Below are 22632 nucleotides of genomic sequence, written 5' to 3' on the forward strand. Positions count from 1 at the left end.
GCGACCCATCGGGAGCAACTTTGATGTTACAGTTTAACCCTTCTGAAAGCAGAACCATTTCTTCATGAACCTCCCTGTGCTCATCAGGGTGTTGTCTTGTTTGAACAGGTGTAGAGACTGTTGCTACAAAGCGTGAAGCACACTAAAATATTATCTTTTGCTGTTGCATTAAACTGTCCCAAATTTAAACTAAGGATATGTAAAATATTAAGCGTGTTATACCATGTTTTGAACACGCTCCAATAGCTGCATACTAGTGAGGATGATATTTTATAAAGGAGCGCTTCGACTTGACTCGAGCCCACCTGGTACCAAAGAGCCCTCCTACTTTTCCACGGGGACCTGGAGAAGCTGAAGAACGCTCAAAGCGAGTCTGGAGGATGACAGCAGGCATTATTTCACAGAGAGGATAATGAATGCAAAAGTGTTTTGGTATTACCTCGCTCCTCAACCACTAAATGGATTAAGGGCCCGATCAAGGCTGCAGTGTAGGTGATAAGAGTAAAAAAAAAAAAAAACAAGAACAAGAAGTGAGTCATATGTTCTAATCCCTTCTGCACCGTTCTCACTAGCAGACATTTAGCATCCTCCTCTGCCTGACACGTCCCACTTGGAGACATAAGGAGCTTAGATGATGCAGCATTTTTTTTTTTTTTGACTACTGGCAAAACAGAAACTTCTGGTTGAGGTTCTCACCGACAGAATATAACATACAGAAGGGTTGATTGAGATTAATTGTGACTTCTTACTATTTGACTATTTTCTCATAATTTACCGGCCAAACTTTTAATCGAGGAAACATTTGGAAGATTAAATCGAGAATGAAAGTAATTGTTGGTTGCAGCCCTACACCATATATATCGGTGTAAACTAAATCTGCTTAAAAGTTAACTTTTCATTTGTTCAAAAGTAGTTCTTTTAAAAGGTCTCATAGTTTGAAAACTTTGTAAGTAATTATGTAAAACTGTTAAAGCATGTAGAATAAACTTGCAGTTTAAGCTGTTATCAAATCAAAATCCTCACAAAATGTTGAGCCTTTAACCATTTCTCCAAGTTGATAGTCAAGAAAACTATGCTGTTATTTCACCAAACAAATCACAGAACATATTCAATGTAGCCTTCAACCTTTCATCTATTTAGATTTCTATAAAATCCCCCCAGCTTTCCTTTGCGCTAGAAATCAGTGAAAGAAGATTATCGCCAATCCGGTCTTTCAGGTGAGAAGCATGAATGCCGGCTGTGGGGGTCTCAGGGTACAGAACACCAGAAACACTGGAATTTGCAGGCTATATTATCTATCTATCTCATATGCAAAACACTATCTCAACTTTTTTTGTGAAGAACTATTATGAAAAGGAAGCACTCATTTCATTGTAATTTATGGTCCCATTATATAACTGTAGTGATGAAGGCTTTGAATCAGTTCCCTCTGACTGTGTGAAACCTGTCTGTTCAGACACTGACACCCAGTGGTCATTGAACGTAATGACCACCATTTACACTTGAGTTACAATATGGTCCTCTTGCAGTATAGAAACAATACTTAATAGCTAGCATAAGTGTCCCCACGCAATTGCTATTTTGATTCCATATACATTTCCAACCCTTAAATAAAAATAAAAACATCTTTTAATTTCACTCTTCTCAAATAAGTCAAATCTGCTTTGGATAAAAGTTTAATTCACAAAAATACATTGACCAATATAATGAAAATGTACTAAAATGTACTTTAATAATCCATAAAAGCTGGAACATCATTGACAGAAAAACACAAGAAGCATTATTAGAGTTGGTTTAGTATAATATATTTCAGCTTCAAGAGACATAGAAATCAATCCTTATTTTCCCCATATTTCTTCTATAAAAGACCCATTTTTCTGAAGCATTAATATGCAAAAAAAAAATGGCATTAGAATATATTATGGGAGCTATGAAATCCCAGTGACTGAGTATAAAATTAAGTCACATCAGAGAGAGATATTTGCAGAAGAAAAGTCCATGAACAACAGGGCGAACAAAGAAAAAAATATATAATAAAAATAATAACACATATTATAGACCTTCATCTATCATCACTGACATGACGGGCATGGAGAATAGGTGTATGGCTATAAAATAATTCTCACTTTTCCACTTGATTTCACTTGAAAACATCTACACTTAATAACTGATGCATTTTTTTCATGCTTGTTTTTGAAGAATATTTATAATCATACAACTAAAAAATAGGTCAACTTCCATGTCTTTCAAATACAATATTGATAATGAAAAAAGATACTGAATCCAATTTTTAACTTTGTTTTCCTTCTTTTAACGCTGTTATATTCTTTTTGTTAATCTGTCAAAAATTAAAGTAAGAGGGGGCTGTCTCTGGCCATGTAGGCGGCTCATGGACCCTTTTTTTTTTTTTTTTAACGTTCGGAGGCTTTTATCATCATAAGTTTGTGGTGTTTGTTGGTGCAGAATATGGAGACCGTCCGTTCAGGGTTCACACTGAAACAGACAGAGGAAGTTCCTCTGAGGCGAGAGACCAGAGTCTTCTCTCTCTTACTGTCTTTTCTTTCTCTTTTTACTCTCTCCATCTCTCTCACTCTGGTGCAGATCATCCTCGTCTTTGATAGGAGCAGTTCAGTCAGCTGATTCACCGTTTATGGCTGATGGAGGGAGGGGAGTGGGTGGGCGGGGCTGTTGGAATGCTGGCACGTTCCAATCAGGGCAACAGTTCTTCATTACAGCATTTCTGCAAGAAAGCACAGTGGTTAGTCCTCAAATCATAGTCCGACTAGGATTTCCAAATCACATCTACAAGCTGTGAGTGCCCTCTAGTGGCCGGTCAATGGCATCACAATTCTAGGAGGAGCAGCAGTGGAAGTAGGAGAAGAAAAGAAATCAGGGCCACTATTTACATAAAGCTACTCAGTAAAATGTTGAGGGAAAAAAAAAGACACAGTTTATTAAATTCACATTAATTAATCTTGATTTATCAAGATAATAATTAGTGTGAATTTAATAAACTAAGACCAATATTACAAATCTGTCTCAGGGGGCTTAATCTGCAAACCCACTGTGCATAAATCCTTGATTCGGATAAGGAAATATTCCCCTATAACAAAACCTTTAAACGGGTAAAAAAATAAAAGAAAGCTAAGGACGAGCTACAGAGGGGCCCCTCTTCCAGGAAGGACAGATGTGCCAAAGATGTTCAGAATAGACCATATTGACATATGACCAAATTACAGATGGAAGAATTCGGTGCATACATAAATGTCCCCCACTGTCAACACTTGGTCTCACTCAGCATCCACATTATTTAAGAGGGCTCTAGGAAGCTCCTCCCATATTTTGGATGAGAAGTGTATAACAAGATACAAGGTCTGTGCTCATACCTACAATACATATGCACAACATGAAAATAGTTAATGATATGATGGTTCAGCACGTATACATATTCAGAGTGACTTGAATATTCACATCAACATCAAATTGTGCACTAATTGTTGAGCAGTGAAATACAAGAATTTCAGTGATTCTGAAAGACAATGAACAACACAACTAGAATTACTGCCACGAGGTTGTATGCCAAGCAGTCAAGTTTCAGTTTACATCACGAGAATGGACAACCAGAAAACACAATGACTGGAGGCATAAATATGAAACGGATTCTTTATATTAGTCTATAAACTTTTATGGAAATGCTTTACTTTTGGGTTGAACCAATGTTTTTAACAATAAAAAAAGCCTAAGAGAACAAGACAGTCATCAAGTGCATATCCAGCTGGCTCTTTGAAGGGCGGGCAATGCCACCATCCAACTGGACAGTGAGAACTGTTGACGGTCCTCAGGGTGCAGAGGCTTTTCCACAGCAGACATAGATGTTATTAACAATATTAAAGATGTCTGCATTCCAATCTAATGTGCATGGCCATGCTATTATGCATGCTACTGCAGCTCACCGGCACGACCCTCTGGGGCACTAGAATAAAATGTAGCCACAACTAATGTCATTAGTTTCACCTGTGCTTTTCCTCTGACAGCCTGCTTGAGAAAGAGCTTATCATGTAGTCTGACTGTTACATACTAAACTCTTTGAGATTTCAAAGTTCAAAAGACAATTACCAAGTCTATAAACTCTGATTGCAAAGTTGCGTATTGAGGTGATTAAACAACATGCGGCACATCCGACTCAACACTGCAGAGAACACGAAGGGAAAAAAGGCCACCTGTTGCTATAATGTGCTCATATACAGCTACATCGAGATCTTTAAAGCACAAACTGCTACTTTTTACCTCCCTATATCCAGCATGTCCTACAAAATCCAGGTTTTAAAGTCTACAAATGCAAAAAAAAAAAAAACGAATGGTCTGAACCTTAAGAATCAGTATACCATTGTATCACGTTTCAGCTCCGTGTCAGTCTGTCCCAGTGAATACAGCGACAGCTAAAATCAGAGACCGACAGCTCATGAGGTCAGCAAACTGGAAAATGCCCATGTTGTACAAAGTGAAACGTCCCATTAACTCACTCTCTCGGTCCTGTCCGAGGCTGGCACTGTAGCCCATCTCTCTCTCTCTCTCTCTCTCCCTTACAGTGTATGAGCTTGTGTGTTGTGAACAGTGGAACAGTGGGGCTGTAATCCTGTTAGTGTTGGTTCATTGGGCTGGCCAGTGTGTGAACGGGGGGGGGGCAGACACCGCCCGAGGGTCGGCTGACAGAGGCCCCAGTCTCACACACTGGACCACTAACTGACCAGCACAGATGGATTCAGATGAGGAACGCAGTGGGTGGTTTAGTGACCCTGATGTCTGGGCTTGGCACAATGGTACCGTCTGTTTTACTAATCCTATGTTATCCGTCATATCAAAGTTTTATTCGCACAAAGATCACAAGTTCTCATAAAGAATCTGTTACTCATCCGTTCTGATATTAAGTGCACTGTATGCTATAGGGATGCGTAAGCTACATTTTATGGGATGAATCAAGTGATCACACCAGAGGGAATAATCGCTCTCCTGCAGCAGCAGCAGCAGCAGCAGCAGCAGCAGCAACTGATCCAGAAACAATACAGAGAACTCAGGAGAAGGGAGTCATTGTTTTGATACAGTCAGCAGAGAATATAGTCATTATGATTCAGTGACTACAACAATGTGATACTGAAATCCTTGTAAATAAATAAATTGTTCACTCGTAAAATACAAAATTTAAAAACAAAAAAAAAGTCAGCTACTGGACAGCAGCCCTAAACATGGTCATCTTGGACACTTCAGCCTGGTTGAACTACAGAAATGACTTATTGTATTGAAGTCCTAAAGTTCAAGGGCAAAGTCTCTCTGCTCAGTCAAAAGCAGTGGGTGAAAACAGCTCCTGTACAATCAACAGCTACGTGTCGAGAATGCATGCCGAATTTCCGCTGCATGGTCTGGCACGGCTCTACTCAACTGCGTTTTTGGCTTTCCGTTAGAAAAAGTTGCAGAGAGTACCTGGTTCTCTTTTTGGTATCACCTCGGTCGAGGTGCCAAGCGAGCTGATCCGATAGAAATCGTCACTAGTGTAACATCTTACAAACACCTGTCATATTTAAAAAGCCAAACTACCGTCAGGAGATGCAATTTATGTTATCCACATGGAATTGATTTTTCATATTTTGTATATGTCAACAAGCGAAACTAAGCCGTACAACTGAAAAAGTGAAGGCGTTCCTACGTTTAGTTGCCGATGAGGATCCAGCGAGTGTCCCGATGAAGATGATGTCACTGCAGTTTCACATAGCGTTGCTATGAGGTACTATCTGCAGTATCCCACTGACAATCCGACAGTCACACCCCTTGCAGGCAAAGCTTAAACTATTCCGTCAAGGTCTTTTTTTGAATTCCGCAGACAACTTTTACTATACAACATCCAGGGGCCACACCCTGAATGCCTTGGAGGAGACACTGCCCGGCTCTTCACCCTGACTTTGAGAGTGGCCATGGGGAACAGCTCTTTCCAAGTGACCCCTTTAGGCTTATACCTACAAAGTTTGGAAATACTGAGGCCCAGCTTTGTAATCTCCATGTGAGGCTGCATACACATCATGAGATCTCACAAGATTTGCTCAACTGGCTGAACCTAAACTCATCTTTCAAAGGAAACTTTCCAGATCGGGGTGGAAACATTCTTACCGAGACTTTCCAAGTTGGCGAGCGGTGGGTTAACTGGGGTTGAATCTTATCAGGAGCTCATAGTGACCTGACCTACAATGGGTTTTTGCTTAATGTGAACACCAGTAAAAATGTGTCTCCTGCATAGATTATGTCTCACCACTCATACCAGGTTTTTGCGTGTTAACACTAAGCAAATACACACATTTTTATGTATTCATAACAGTTTCTTAGCTCATTCAAATGTAATACAAAAGTTGGCGTTGAATGAAATAATGTCTTGTTTAAACTGCCAACCTTAAGCTAAATTAAAATGCATATTTAGGACAATTGTAGAAAAATGTCCTTATAATTACACTAATGTTCACAAAAAAGGGCTGCAACAATCGTAGCTCCTACGTACAGTCAAGCTGCAATCCATCACCTAGTATCATTATTTGATCACATACAGTAAATATCAGTAACGGACAGTCTAAAATAGATCCGTTTAGAGTGCTTGATGGGAATAAGCAGCCTCGTTTATGGAGCGAGTCTTTTTTCAGACTTCCTCATTACAAGTAACAGACAAAACTGTTATATATTTAAAAAAAAAAAAAAAAGGGAAGAAGAGACTCTACATTTTCCTGGGAAACAATCTGATGACAGATTTGAATTTCCTCAAACTTTACCAGCTGTTGCAGTCTGCTGAGGTCCATGTATAAATCCAGCCATCACACAGTGACTCATCCATTTCAACAGGAACGACGATGTACAAACTTGCTAATGAAAGCACTTCACACTTTTGAAGGCTGACTCACGGGATGTTAGCATGGCCCGAAACATTAACTGGATCTGTAACTAATCAGCATCAAAGAAATGCTTTTCGATGTGGCAGGATGACCACTGCAGCCATTTTTAGAAAGTGACCAGATATGTCCCACACATACAAGTTATAAAAAAGACATCTGATCTGTCACATGGCATAGTCCCTCTATGAACAAATATGACATGTTTATCCCAGAATAGACATGGATTACACTGTCCAACACCAACAAATTGCACTTAAGTAACTACACACAAAGAAACACTTTTAACAAATACTGTGTCCAGTTTGATGAATCCAGGTTGAGTGTTAATGAGGTCAGATCATTGGGAATAAACTTGAAATTAAACAGATCAGATTTTGGTCAAGGTTTATCGCTTGAACTATCCGTCGCTCCGCATGGAGGGGGCACTCTCTGGATTGCACCCCACAATGTTTTACCAATTTTCCTTATCTGCTCAAGTCCTTCTTAAGCCGCATTTCCAAGACGTTCCTGGCAACTTTAGTCTCGGGACTACCTTGTAAGGAACTATCTGGTTCCTTCAGCCAGTTGTCGTCTGCGTTACCAGACAACAACTAAAGACCAGCGAAGATTAGGCATATTGGTGCACTGACGTATGAAAAAGCAACAGACCATAAGGCGAAGGCTGCTGGTTGTTGCAGTGGGGGAAAACTCTGTAGCCTACAATTCAATGTGCCACCCATTTCATCAGAAAAAACATTAACTGCTGCGTAGTATTTACTGATGCACACTGGATGTGAGGAATGAAATGCAGAGGAGAAAAAACAAAAATAAGAGTTTCAGTCTCCACAGTAAATAATCTTTTGAGTGTTAAGAGTTTTTATCTGCGTTTTAGACGACGGCCAATGCCTCTTCTACCACTTGCCTTCCTGGCTTGCTCGAACAATCTGTCTTTTATTTTTATAAAATAATTAGGAATCGGACAGCAACGCCCAATTTTCCTTTAATTTATCAAACAAATAAATAGTCTCCGCTCGTCCTAAACGCTGTGTGCGTTTGACCAATCAGTGATAATCATCCCTGTGAATCCCTCCTGAAAGTTCCTGTACTTTCAGAAGGTACTACCCCCCTGACAAGGGCCTTTTTGGAGAGTTAAATGTCGCCGGAACTTAATTTAGACCCTGGTTCCTGCAGTCAAAACCTGCGACAAAAAAGCAGCTACGGAGAGCCTAAGAAGGGACAGTAACCACTGATGACACAATGCAATATCAGGCTATACAGATTCATTTGACTTCACTGCAGGCAAACATACCCATAATAGACTGTGATGAATGATTAACTACCACTGATGTAAGCAGCCTCATCTAAGACAACATAGAACGATCAACATTATTATGTAACACTAATTAACCTGACAGCCTGCCTATGCATCATGACCTTCATGAATAGGCTAGCTGCTTTTAGACACACACCTGGCTCAGAGCTGCTGCAGGGGCTGGGGGGGTGGGGGGGGTCTTTAAAGCAGGACACAGTTGGATTTCTTTTTCGCCTTCTTCTTTTCCACTGGCGTTTTCCTATTTATCTGTCTGACCAGGTCGTAGAAGATCTAGGATTGACGTAACAAAAAGAAAATTGTCAGTGATCAAATGTGATTTAATGCAGTGAAAAAATCTCATTCATACAAGGAGCATTCTTACACACTGTGGGACATTCAAGCAAAGCCTCGTCACTATATGCATTGATGCAGACGTTTACACACATTAAGTTGAAGGGGTGTAGCACGTATGATACAGTTGAGCTCAATACCACCTTCAACTTTGTAAACCCAAAAGAAAATTCAGATGAGGTCCCTTTTACAATCAGGTCAGCATTTAAATACTTCCCTGAGAGATGAATGTAATATTGTGGCTGGTCTTTTGAAGACTAGTTGTTTAAAACATGAGGGTCACCAGTGGTTTGTTTCGGTGTGTACTCACATCGAGGACGTTGATCTTTGACTTAGCAGAGGACTCTAAAAAGGCACAGTGGTTCCACTGTCTGGCCAGGTTCTGGCCCTGCTCCTTCCCCACCACACGCTCATCCTCCAAGTCGCACTTGTTCCCCACCAGGATCATCGGCACCTGAGGACAAGGAGGGAAGAGAAGAAAAAAAAAGGAGGAAAAAAAAAAGATGAATACCTTTGGAGGCAAGTTTGTGATTTTAAGTCGTAAAGAGAAAATAAACTTTCCTTCATACATGCAACCAAAATGTAGCACTCTCTCTTCTAAAATATTTAAGATAAATAAATTGTGCCTAAAAAGATGAAAAACTACAGCTTTGAAGCTATGAAGAATGTGGTGGAATGAGTGGTACGCCCAAGGGTTCACAAGTAAGCCCATAATAATAAATAAAGGAAGAGGAGAAAAGAGGGAGCAAGTAGTGAGGAACATTTAGTAAAAGAGGAGAATTACAAATTAGGGTTTGAGCAGAAAGTGAAATGGGTGATGAAGAGGGGGACAGTGAGAGTCATGGCAAGGTACCAATGTGTTATGGCAAGGTGACAATAGTGCAAACACGACACTGAAGTTTCAGTACATTCCAAAAATCATACCGTTTCGAAAATAACTTTGAACACATTCTTCTTTCTTTGAAGAAAAGGATTCTAAATTTGCGAATGCATAGGGATGATGGTTTGCATTCAGAGTGCATTTAAGTTGTGCATCGGAAAAAGAAAAAAAAAAAAAAATTTAAATGAAATGCCAAGAATACTTCATAAAGCCTGGATATTAACTGGATGGAAAGAGGTGGTATATGAAAGACAAAGTGCAATATGTGATGGAGATGCCATTCATCTCCATACAGTATGTTTGATGAATGCATTTATTCCCTTGAAAGAAAAATTCTAACCCAATAGGCACAGCCTGTCTCACATTTTTACTGGGCACACTACACTGGTGGTGACATGAAAGTCTGTGAGGGTGCAGAGCTAAGGGTGGACATTGGAACTGGGAGGTAGTGAGATTTATAGAAGCACAATATTTGTTAACAAAAGCTCAACTCATGTGCATCCTCGAAGTAAAAGAGTGGAGACATGTTTATTAACAGCTAAGTAGTCTATTCACTTAAATGCAAAGCCTGGATTAAAGGGTCAAAGACAATCAAGGAAATCAATCCATCCCCGTGGGAAGGCAGGAAAGAAATTCATTTAGGTTCCACAACAGTGACAAAAGAGATTACAAAAATCAATATAAACTGGCAATTAATGCAGTTTGTTGGTTTAGTTTCTTTATAGAAAAACGGGGCAACTGAGAACCCCACCACGGAGAAAATAACTACTGACATTAAGTACATCTGGTTTTGGAATCTTCCAAATACCCAACACTTCTTCTTTAGTGCCTCAAATCAGATGTGTTAACCAAGGTCGAAATAACAAAAACTCTGAGGAAGAGAGAATAATCGGGGCAAAACTTCAGCCCTAACTGTCACAGCTGAGGCAGTCAGGGTGTCGGGATGGGTCTCATCCTGCCTGCTGTTTCCTGACCGTCTATCTAGGGAGCACGCTGGCCCGGAGGAAGTGATGGCAGCCCCGCCCAGCCGGGATAACATCGCTTTCCTTCCTGAATGTTTTCCAACATTTCAGCTGGATTCCACGCTCCGGCTGCTCTCTGGAATTACACGATAGTGCGAGACCGTGTGTGTGTGTGTGGATTGCATTCATTCAGTGCTTGAACTTGTCTTTACTGTAAAACTATACTACAACAGAGTAAGGCTCCAGGCTCAAGTTTGAGGAAGAGTTCAGCATGTTGTAGGGTTCACAGGATATTTGTGTTTGTGGTGTGGTGCAGCTTAACAAGCTAGAGACATAATCAACTGGTGGAAAATGTTGCAGGCAGCACTCAGGCGCCAATAATATATCAGTGGAGGAAATCTATTTGTGGTGGGGATGACAACAAATAAATCAATGCCTGGGAAATCCTGCCTCGCTCCCTTCTCCTGGTTCAGAAACTGCACCCAAATGCATCTTGTGGATCTGGAATAATGGATATTTGTAAGAAACATGGTAATACCCTGACATGTGCCAACTTGTTAAAACTTGAGACCTTCTCCCAAATCTACTGTTCAGAGGTCGTTTGGCAGCGGTATGGCCACGCTCCTCCAGAAAATGTATTACTTTTGAAGGCAGAGTATATTCCAGGATCCCTCTTTCATTTCTCTCCCCCTCTCGCTCTCCCTGGGCTGTGGGACAGACGACAGGAAACTGCAATGTTTAGATTAACCCTGTGGAGGTTGCTGCTTGATGTTTGATATCCAAACAAGCTCTCGCACTGAACTGCTGAACGACATTTCTCCCAGGGGTCCTGGGAGAACCAGCGGTATGCCCTCCTAACACAAACTTTGAGCCAAGCTGGGATGAAAAGGATGGAGAGAGGGGCTGGTAGGATGGAGTTATGCAGGGAAGAAAAAATGTTCAGTGTCAGCAGCACACGAGGCAGCATTAACCTACTCGAAGAATCCACGCAGGCCACAGAGACTCTGTTCAGACGCTGTTAACATGCTACAGACAGGTCCTGTCCCGCCCACAATGGCATGATAGAATTGTGGGGAACCCAGAACAGGAGAGTATAGAGGAGCTTAAACGAATAGAGCCAGTCGTTGCAATGGAGCGGTGAGTCACAAGAATGGAGTCAGACATTAGTACCATCAGAGTCACACAAGCAGAGACGGAGATGGCCCGGAGAAGTTACAAGACCTCTCTTACATAAGAACTGTGGAAGGAAGTAAGGGAAGTGAGCTTTTCATAGACTGGTGACTGCTCATTCACTTTATTCTTCCCTCTTAATGACTTCTTTACCGAGATGGAATGTGGCCCTACTGTGATCAACGTACGGTCATTAGAAGGCTTGTTAATTGAGCTTGGCAATATAAAGTGTGTCTGTACATTTCGCCATCTTTGCAGTAAATGGTGCGTGGAAGAGCGGAGAATGAGAACAGCTGCAGCAGCAACTAGAATGTCTACTTTAGCAATACCATGAAAGCTTTCTCAAAGTAGGAAAACGGTCCTCTTGGATGGGGGGTAGGGGGGAGAAGAAAGAAAAACATGTTAAGCATTTCCCTTGGTCGTGTACTCCTGCAAGGGGCAAGGAAAGATAAACAGATGTCACGGTCATCATAGGTGAAGGGATAAATCACTAGTGGACCGATAGCCGACAGAATGGCTTGTCCTACACAGATAAGCATAAACTGGGGAAATACAGAGAAGAAAAGGACTTCAACCGTTTTCTTGCAAGTCGAGGAGCCGCTGATCCTACAATCCATCTGTTAGCCTGAGGCTAACCTCAGTTCCCTAACCACATAGTCTCTAATGATGTACCACAGCCTCACAATCCAGTGTGTTTTTGATGGGCTGATGCTTTCCTTGCACATCATCGCTGACAGTCCAATCACCCGCACAGAGTGCCAGACCACGAGGAAGGCCATAGCGAAGAGGGGGAACAGAGAGCAACAAGAGTATACTGGACTAGATATAGAGGAAGGGGAGCTGGAAAAGGTCGACCAGAAAAGAGTGGTGTAAAACTTCAGCACCAGGCTGCAGAGATGGTTGAGAGGGAGAGAGCGAAGAAAGGAAAGAGTGAGAGAGGGTTATAGTAACATTCATTCCCTGCAGAGATCACCAAAAAAGGGCATCTGAAATCCTGCTGACGCACTATCTGCCCAACCAGAAAGGGGACGAAGGGCTTACTCCCTTTACAGCCTCACAATTCAAAAGCAAGCGAGTGAAACAGAAATGTGCTTCGAACTAACAGCACACCAGGAAAATAATGACATGACACATCCTCTTTATATCTTCTGTTACAGATCCGAGCTGAGAGGCAGACTTGAAGCGGAAAACCACATCATACGGGTGTAAAAAGCAAGATTAAGGGATGAAGCTCCACTTGTGAGGGAAAAAAAATGACAATCCCCTTCTTTTACTGGACTCTTAGCTTAGTGGGGGCTTTGGCTCTGTGTCCATGTTAAACACAGATGAAGTGATCAAGTCACAGAGGGACCTGCATGACAATAATGTTATGCTAGGCTACGCACAAACACTAGTATCGGTAAGTGCTTTCTCATTGTTTTCACTACAGAGACAACACAGAAATGACACCATGCGCATTATGTCGAGGTAATGCAAAATGTATAAATACCGGTATAAGATCTCGTGATTACAGTGTTAAATGGTAACCATAGCAACAGTGCAATCAGATGTCGAACAATGTAGGCGGCTGAGAACACAGGAGTGGGGAGCTTGTAACATATCTGTACCGTTTTCCACTCTGTTTCTACAACACATTCAACCACAATACAAAATAAAAACTAAATGAGAAGAGGTTCTCTGAAAATATGGACGAGTCGATGTAAACTTGCATGCAAGCAGTGCATACTGTATACTTACATCCTCTGTGTCTTTTACTCGTAGAATCTGTTCTCTCAGGTCCTGGAGGTCGTTGAAGGTGGACTGTGCTGTGATGGAGTATACCAGGGCGAAGCCTTGGCCGTTCTTCATGTACAAGTCCCTCATCGCTGTGAACTGCTCCTACACGGCGGGAAAAAAGGAAGAGGAAAGACAGGCCATGAGCTCTGTCATATGTTCTCTGGCATTATATAAACCCTTGAACATTAATGGTAAAAGTCCAACATAACAGGAAATCACAATGTTGCGACTGTTTCTGAGATTCAGTACATCGTGACAGATATTATGCAGTGGAAGTGCTGCATCTCTGTCAAGTCTTTCCTCCGCACACAGTCACGCCATTGTGCATTGTAGGTGATCTATCAGCACCCTTGGTTTTTCCACTGGAAACAAGCATGAACATGTACTGTATGTTGCTTCTGTATCATTAACATACACACTCTTCTAGCATGCTTGTGCTGGACAAAAGAAATAGCGCTTCTTACATGAACAAGTCTTTGAGTGAGGCGGTCTTTAGTGTTGAGCTAAATGCTAAATGTCAACATGCTGCTGTTTAGTTGACCAAAGTTTTTAACGTATGACGATGCTCAATGAAATCCTCAGGATTCTGTTACAACTGATCCCTTAACAGAAACAGGAATGTCTGCACCAAATATCATGGGAATCCATCCAGTAGGTCTGAATTAATTTCTCACAAAACCACAAATTTAAGCCTCATATTGGACCTAGAAGAAAGTCAGGGATTCTGGGGTCCTTATTCACAGTAATAGGGTATCAACAGAGGATTCAGGGGTATAGAGTTCACTTACTGTGCCTGCTGTGTCGAGAATTTCAAGCATACATTGCTGCCCATCTACCTCCACTTGCTGTAAGAGAAAAAAGGCAACAGATAACATAATGCTGTATTTCAATGGGCACATCACATTCCAAATCTATGCTAATCCTACATGTAATGAAATCCAACACAGATAATGATGATATAGAAGCAAAAGACAATGACGCATGTAAAGGCAAAAGAAAAGAATAAAAAACAGCAGAGGCAGAAAAATAGAGATGAAGGGAGTTCGATGAGAAAAAAAACAAGAGCACAATTACATGACGTGAACCTACAAAGCAGCTGCTAACAATCATCTCATTCCTATCCACCCCTCAACCCCCCCTCAAGGGACACTTACCTTTCTGTACGAGTCTTCTATTGTAGGGTCATATTTTTCCACAAAGATTCCCTGTACAAACTGAACTGTCTGTAAGAGAAGACACAGAGCAAGCCAACGTCAGATCGATGTGACCTCCCCGGCAACAACAACAAAACATCCAGAGCGGCAAAAGTGCCATGTGTCCTTGCTGTGTTACCACAACAACTCGGCAGGACACTGAAGAGGATGTTCATGGTGTTGCCAGTCAGACCAGCCAGGACTCTAGAAAAAGTCTGATTCATCTTATAGACACATGTGATATACAAATTCAAATAAAAAGAGGTCCAAATTATGACTGCCCTACATTAAGCACTGTGCTTATGGTAGGTTTGAATCAGGGGTTCACCCGATAATGTCTTACGGTAAAAACATGTCAGCCTGCCAGTTTGCGGTATTAACTCCGACACCTGGTCGAGGTTAGCTAAGCAGGGCATGCAACATGTCAGACATTTATAATCTCCTCACGATCTTGAAACGACAAGCAGAGGCATAAAAGTTCAGGATTTTGTGTTTGTTCTTCATAAAAAAATTTCCATTTCCATTTTTATAACCAATGACAAAAGTCAAAGACTTACAAAATGAGGAAACGGACAGTTTTGTCTGTTTTGGTTCTCTGTGATAAAGGCCTTCAATTATTTTTCCTCCAAAAGCTTTGAAGCTAAATATTTTGTTCCTGCAGTTAAAATGACGGTGTGACAATGTGTTAAGGAAACACACAGCAGAAGAGTGTGCGTGTGTGAGTGGGAGGAGGGATTCAGGAGTGAATACTTACCAGAGCAGACTTGCCCACACCTCCAGAGCCTAACACCACTAGCTTGTATTCACGCATGGCGGGTTTGCTTCACCGGACAGCCCAACAGTCTGCACTGGACAAATGGAGAAAGGCGAAATGGAAGAGACAAAATGAGCAAGGTGCAAAAGTAGATGAAAAAAAACTAATCAAAAAAAACAAGATCTAACTTTTGAAGCAAAACAAAGTAATTGTCCAGGCTGGTCTCAAGTTTTTCCACTCCAGAAAGGAAGGATTCTAGTCATTCCTGGAGGTTATGGAGAAGAAGCAGCACAACAATGGAGGGAACACCCATAAGTGGAGCTGCTTCAGGGTGGAGAAGGTGAGGAGTATGTGACCCCGCTCTAACACAAACCAGCTGTGGTGTGTATGAGTGTAGGGGGAATTGAAGTGGAGATGATGATACATGGATATGGCAGATATCCTAATGACACAATCATCTGGCATTCACACAACAAAGCACACCCTGCTGTCAGATGTTTTATTCACCCACTCATTCTTGGTATTGTAAAAACAGCAAACTATAGTCAGTTTTTGACCAATGACTGAAAACAGCTGAGGAGAAGGGAAAAAGCAACGGGGAAGAAACTCTGAAATCCCCCTTTAAAAAAGGGATGCAGAGGTTTTGAATCATTGGCACACATTGTGGCGTGAAGTCAGCTGGGTTAGCCAACTGGGTCACTATGTGTAGGGCTTCAGAGGGACTACTGCACTAAGGGGAAAAGGGGGATTTCTGATTTTTTGCCAACTTTCTGGTCTTTAAGAAAATAAATGCCAAAACTCTCAAATGGAAACAATGTCAGGGTTCCTTCTTTCTACGACTGTTAACTAAAGATCGTTGGTTTATGTACTGCCACGACCGATGAAGACATCTGAAGAGGCCATTTTATGACTTTATATTGACCAAATGATTACTCGAGAAAATATTTATTGGACTTATCTACAATGAAAATATTTTTGTTGAAACCCTACATCAATACATGTGAAAAATGTAACATCTCTCCATTTTCAGCACCTGTTCCTGCACTGAAAATTACAATTAGACTGCAATACTAAATCACAATGTAGACTCAGGGAAGGTGACACCATCATTATAGGAGCTACAGTAAATGGCAATCACCGTCCTTGTGCCTAACTGGAAAACATTTAGGCTGCCATGTTATTGATAAAAGATGGAGCCGCGTCTGTGCCCAGACACGGGTTTCTTCAACTGCACATCAAAAGGGCCAGCAAGGCCTCGACCCCCAAACCAGAGTATAGAACAGGGGTGTCAAACTCATGTTAGTGAAGGGGCCGCATGCTGCCCAATTTGATCTCAAGTGGGCCGGACCAGTAAAATCACAGCATATTAACGCATACATAATGACAATATTTCTCTGTTTAAATCATTGGTGAAGGTTTTTGGATGATAAACCCTATTTTAAAAAAGGTATTTTTACAATAAACTAGAAACATAAAGACCAAAAATTCAGACATCAGCCCACTGTTTACCTGCCTGGGCTCTCCTCTGCAGATTCCCTCGCAGTTGAGCAATATTTATAGTAATGTCAGTGGTCTAATGAATTCTGACTCTGGGTCAAAAATTCATATCACGGTATTTTGTAAGATTCTGGCGGTTTCACGGTATATCACGGCATTTTTTTTCCAAATAAACACATTAATTTATTGACGTCGAAAAGGACCGTCACCGCCATCGTTATTCACCACTCGCTCGCAACTGGCCAGCAGCTGTTTTGATTGGTACATAGGGTGCTAACCTGGAGGGATTTAGGACCCAGGGGAATACTTCGATACTAGTGGCGCATGCGCGGCCGTAACGACTATTGTCATTCTTCAGCCGGCAGCAACATTTAATGTTTACAGTCACAGATACGTGTAAAGCGGTCTGAGCTACTTACGTTGACTCAGGGTGTGCAAGACATGACATCGCCAAAAGGCATGATGGGTAAAGCCCGCCCACTGTGCTGTGTGTCAGTGGTTCGAGACCCAGCTCAGCTTTCTTTCTTTTTTTCTGCAATTTTAACAATTATCCCGCGGGCCAGACTGGACCCCCTGGGGGGCCGGATCCGGCCCGCGGGCCGTATGTTTGACACCCCTGGTATAGAACGTATGTCACAGGTTGAAACGTGCAGCACGTTGGCATCAAGGCTGTGCAAATAAAATCAGTAAGTGTCTTCAAGTTAAAATCAGGTCTCAAGGGAGAAAGTATAGCCTCGCTCGATAATCAACCCTTTTTGCAAACCATTAAATAACTAAATCTGCAGCCATTCTGAGAAGCAGCTGATCCCCCTCCTACACTGTACTTTATAGCGTACACTGTCAAAATACTCAGAGGGGTGGACAAAGGAACCAAGGACCTCCAACTTCAAACACAAGCAGTGACCATGTGGGATATGAAGCCTGGACTGTGAATAATTCATACTCCGTAATCCTCTACACACAAAGAGAAGTTCTCCTTGCACGATTAGGGAGGAGCCATCAGAAGGAAAAAGAAAAAGACCAGGACTGCACGAGTGTTATTGCAAACAGTCCTTGCTTCACTCATGTAAACACTCAACTAGAGTCAAGTGCATGCACAGTGTCACATACAATGTCATACAAACAAACGTTGGATTTAGACTATGCCTCACATTTCAGCTATCCACACGTCATGGTTCCTGTATGAACTGACCCCAGCTAAGACAGATACTGTCACAGAGCGGGTTCCTGACGTCATCCGTTGATTAGATTATTATGCGACTACTTCAGATGTCGTTATAGAGGACTTCTACTTCTCTGGTGTTAGAGGAGGCAGACACTCTTTATTTCAGGAGGCTGGGTGCCTCCATACAAAAATGCTATGAGGAAACAAATCAAAAAGGGGTTTTGCTTCCTCCTATAATGGTATGCTGTTCAGTTCACCTACGATGAACACACCTTTATAAAAAAGAAATTTAAGAAAAAGTCAAACGAAAATTGGAATAAAAGTTGTTATGTCTAAAAGTCTTATGGAGCAAAATGGGACTACTAACTGCATTTGGTTGCACAACACTGTTGCACAATGACAATAAATGAACCTTGTACTATCTTTTACATAACTGGCATCCCCTGTATGTAGATTAGCAGGTAATGTGCTGGGAAGCTGACGAAGCTCTACTTTCACATACGACTAAAGCCAATCAAAAAAAAAAATACTCCATTGAGCGTTAAACCACTTGAAAAGGCAAGACTGTAAGTATGTTACCGAGCTTGAGCAAGAATGAGGGACAACATTTCTTAGCAAGAGTGCTCTGATTCATGTTCTGGAGAATGGCAAAGTGGTTGCACTTGAAGCCTGCCAAGACACAAATGCCACTCTGCCCAACTCAAACGATATTACTAATCAACGCTAAAACAAACCCTGCTTCTAGTTCAATGAGTGAACAACACCCGTGTCTTTTGAGCTCCGTCTCTTTTGAGCTTCTCACACTGAACTAGCATTTTTTACAAAAGACCGAAATAATGCTTTTGCTTTAACACCTTTTCTACAAACTTTCTCAACCGCCTGCCTATACACTCACGACACACGCAAACACACACACAGCCATTTAAGGACATCTGCCTTTAAACATCAAACCTCTCTTTCCATTGCCCTCAGCTACACACTGTCATCCCCAACAAAACAAACATGCTGCTGCTGTTCCTCTGCTCTCGTAGTAACCCCAGCAAATAAGGAGCGAGGGATAGCCACATGCCACAGAAAACATGCTCCACCATGACATCACTGCATCACTCACCCTCTACAGCCAAAAGTATGCATCCATCTAGGGCTGGAAATTGGACGAGGTGCCGCTGCTAGCAAGAATATGCAGCGAATGTGCCTGGATAAACTACGTCTCAAACTCGAGAAAACTTAAATTAGATAGCAGAAGGCTTCACAGCTCAACTACAAAATGCAGGACGGTAAGTTTCCTGGTGTAGTGAGGCTAATCCGACCGCAATGAAGCTGTCAAAGCGCCTGACTCAGCAGGGCGGTATGATTGGCAGCTGCCCTCTATCTTCAACTCCGTGCGGATGGTGAAAATGCACACATCCGTTGGTTAGGCTAGCAGCATGATACCGACATGTGTCATGTTCTTATTTTCTTGCTTGTTAACCCACATGACAATTACAGGCACTACACCGGAAAACAAATATATCCTCTTAAGGTTTAAGGTTAGAAAAAAAACAGGGTGAGATAATAGTTGTTCTGACGGAGTGTTTTTTTTTATTGATGCGCTCCTGGTTACTCATTACCTCCACCACAACCACAGTTCAAATCACTTGTTCACACCGAGCTTAGCATAGAGAAACCCTCTAACTCAAAAGGGAATAACCCAGAAACTACTGAAAGCAGATACACTCTCAAGGAAAGGACTTAAGGCGTAAAGAAGGCAGTGCGCTTCATTTTACAGCTAACCTATTTACTTATATCTTAATAGTGTCTTGAAAATGTCTTGGAAAGAACTATGTTAAATAGTGCTAATCATAGGGGTAGAAAAAGGGTCTGTTAAGTAAGTTGTGTTGAGTTTAAAAACAGATGTTGAAATCCTGAGGAATTTCCCTAAAAGTACAGCGCCCCTTCAATGAAAGTTGAAAAGTATTCATTTGAATTAAAATACATTACTGAATTTCTTATTAGGAGCATTAATTTTCATATGCTAAACTGCATGATTGCCCGTAGTCAAAATTGCAAATTTGTGCGCATTTTCAGCTGACCTAACAAAAATACGAGCTAGCTTAGCAGTGAATTAGAAGTAATTAAAAGAATACCAGCCCTGCCTCTAATTTACCCTATAATTAGTGCCACATTACATGGTTCTTTCTAGGAAACTTCCTAGTAAATTAGGAATTTACGAGACTGTAAAATGAAACGTTGCCCCTGAGCTTAAAAAATATATATGTTTTTCACAGAATGTTTTATTTTATTCAAGCTGACCTACATGTGTGATAAATAACACCTATGATTAATGAAGACACTTCGGATGTTAACCTTTAAAAAAGGGAATTTTAACATTTGTCAATCTCACCAAAGACAGTGTCAAACTTCCTGCACAAACTTATCTGAAGCTTTAATTGCATAGTTCTTACATCTCTTTAGGTCTACTACAACCCTGGATGCCATCTGAGTCAGAACAAAACTGCAGCCAGGTACACAAAACTTTGCAGTGACTTAATTATGACAAAGATTTGTAACTGACAAACACCATCAGCAGAATACATCTGTGTCGCTGGGGCTCTGACCTGTAACCACATCCTCTTTCCAGAGCGCAAGAAGGCTTCATGCTGATAGAATGGAAAAGGAGTAGCTACCAACTAAAATAGCTCCTTCCAGTCTCTGTTCCTGTTCGAGAGTCCAGACAGAAGGCTTGCTAAGAGAGGGGGAGGAAGTGAGTTTTATAGCCTGGATCTCATCATCAAACCTGGGCTATGGAGAGATTAGGGGATCTCCAGGATGAGGCAGATGTCTCAAGACAGTTAGACGTATTGCAGAAACCTCTACTTGACTTGGAAAACTGTGATATTCTGTTATTAATAAAGCAGAGGCGCTGTGTGTTTATAGTTTAGAGGAGGATGGAGTACACACCAATCCCGTTTCACACCAGCAGAAATACCCTGCAACAGGCTGGCATAAAGCTTGGCCCCCAGGCAAGAGAAAGTCCTTTGAGCTCCTGGGTTATCTCACTGTGAATCTACCTAATTTGCTTACGGCAGCAGCATATGCTGATCACTCCGTCCGGCTAAATCCCTGCAATCTGTGGCTGTGGCCACCAAGCAGCGACTAACGCTCAGTCGATGCACGATTATCACACCCTTAGCTTCCACAACATCAATCAAAATGCCGCGCAAACCATAAACCAGTTTACAGATAAACACCCAAATAACGTGATATATAATCCAGGTGAACCGAGAGCAGCATCTGGTCGCAACCAAATCTAGTTTCACACCAGCAACGGCACTAAATCCGGTTACCAAAGCTCGTTAGCAGACCGCCGCTAACTAGCTTCCAACGGGCCGCCGACACTTCAGCAGCTCGCGAGCTGCAGCTCGTTAGCTCGCGAGCTTTCAAGCTAGGCGACACATTCCTCCCATCGGCAGACGCCCCAAAACACGGCTAGGTTGGTCGGAAACACGCCGCCATCAAGCGCATCCGTGGCTCAAACGTCCACCGGGCTTGGCAGGTTTCAAAGCAGCCCACAACACGGCGAAATAGCTCGGGAAAGACCGACTGCTAACGTTACCTGCCCTTCCGCCCGGCCTTGACTAAAATGGGAGTGCACACACACATACACTCACTCTCTCGTTTTGTACTTGCGCGGACAATTCTTAACGTTTCCCCGACACGTACAACACGAGCCGTGCAGCCGGCCGTATCTGTTTATTATCCCGCGTGTGTCGACGCGACGTGCTCCCACCAAACGACTTATTGTACCGCGTTTAGCGGGTAGTAAAGTTCGGCGTTGCCACTCACCGTTTCTCGCTCGCTGTCTTTCGCCGCTCCGCAAGTGTCAGTTTGCCTCCGGCCTCTGTGCGCAGCAGACGTCACTCCCGACTATTTCTCATTTTTCTTAAAAGGGCATGACACATGGGCCACTCGTCCCGCATCATTTGCATGATAACGGGACTGCACGGTAATGATGAGTGTCAGTAGAAATACTCACTGACTAGTATTTGTTTGCAAACACATTTCTTTCAGGTGTTTTATTTTATCATTATACACATTCTTGAAGGATGAGTTACCTCCCTCCTTTTGAAATACTACATTATGACGTATTTGTGTGTGTAAAGTGATATCACGAATCATTATTGTATTTGCCCCATGATGTTTAAGACGACAAACTCCATGAGAACTGTTTAAAGTATTTGTTTTGTCAAAATCAAGTCTTAAGTCCTTGAGGACAAGTCACAAGTCACAAGCAACTTTCTAGGCAATTTCAGGTTGTTCACATACACCCCTTTTCAACATGTATTAGTTAATTGGTTGGGCACAATTTGTTTTAAATATATAAAAAAAGTGTGTAGTACTTCGAGGCAACTCCAAGTCAAGCCCTTGAGCAAGTCATAAGCATATTGTCAATTTCAGGTTTCAGACTATTCACACTGTTTGACCATTTCCAAAATGATTGGCCAAATTAGACATGAAAAGACAAGTATATTAATCAGATAGTCGTTTCATGGAAAATGAATTGACTTGATAATCAAATGCTTCTTCTTTTTTAGGTGAAAGGGACAAAGATGCTTCAGTTCTTAAAACAATGTTTTATCTTCTGGTCCTCAAAGTCTTCTCGGACAACATACTGAATATTTAGGGAG

General features: G+C 41.8%; 1 protein-coding gene across 1 annotated transcript; it reads right to left on the bottom strand.

Moving 5' to 3' along the window:
• Positions 1–1780: 1780 nt before the first annotated feature.
• Positions 1781–21818, bottom strand: LOC306736730 (ras-related protein Rap-1A-like). Its single transcript, XM_079218392.1, has 8 exons — positions 21791–21818; positions 15304–15392; positions 14511–14579; positions 14145–14201; positions 13318–13458; positions 8879–9022; positions 8375–8508; positions 1781–2740 (listed from the first exon to the last, which is right to left on the bottom strand). The coding sequence occupies exons 2-7, from the start codon at positions 15358–15360 to the stop codon at positions 8419–8421; spliced, it is 558 nt and encodes a 185-aa protein (XP_079074518.1). The 5' UTR covers positions 15361–15392; positions 21791–21818; the 3' UTR covers positions 1781–2740; positions 8375–8418.
• Between the last annotated feature and the right edge of the window lie 814 nt (positions 21819–22632).

This window comes from Taurulus bubalis (assembly GCF_910589615.1).
Source record: "Taurulus bubalis genome assembly, chromosome: 5".
Lineage (NCBI taxonomy): Eukaryota > Metazoa > Chordata > Actinopteri > Perciformes > Cottidae > Taurulus > Taurulus bubalis.

Excerpts from the sequence above, each read along its gene's own strand:
- LOC306736730 (XM_079218392.1), bottom strand. The coding sequence starts at position 15,360 with ATGCGTGAATACAAGCTAGTGGTGTTAGGCTCTGGAGGTGTGGGCAAG. Across the intron at positions 14,202-14,510 it reads TAGAAGACTCGTACAGAAAG|CAAGTGGAGGTAGATGGGCA; the intron begins GTAAGTGTCCCT and ends TTTCTCTTACAG. Across the intron at positions 13,459-14,144 it reads TTCTCGACACAGCAGGCACA|GAGCAGTTCACAGCGATGAG; the intron begins GTAAGTGAACTC and ends CCCGCCGTGTAG.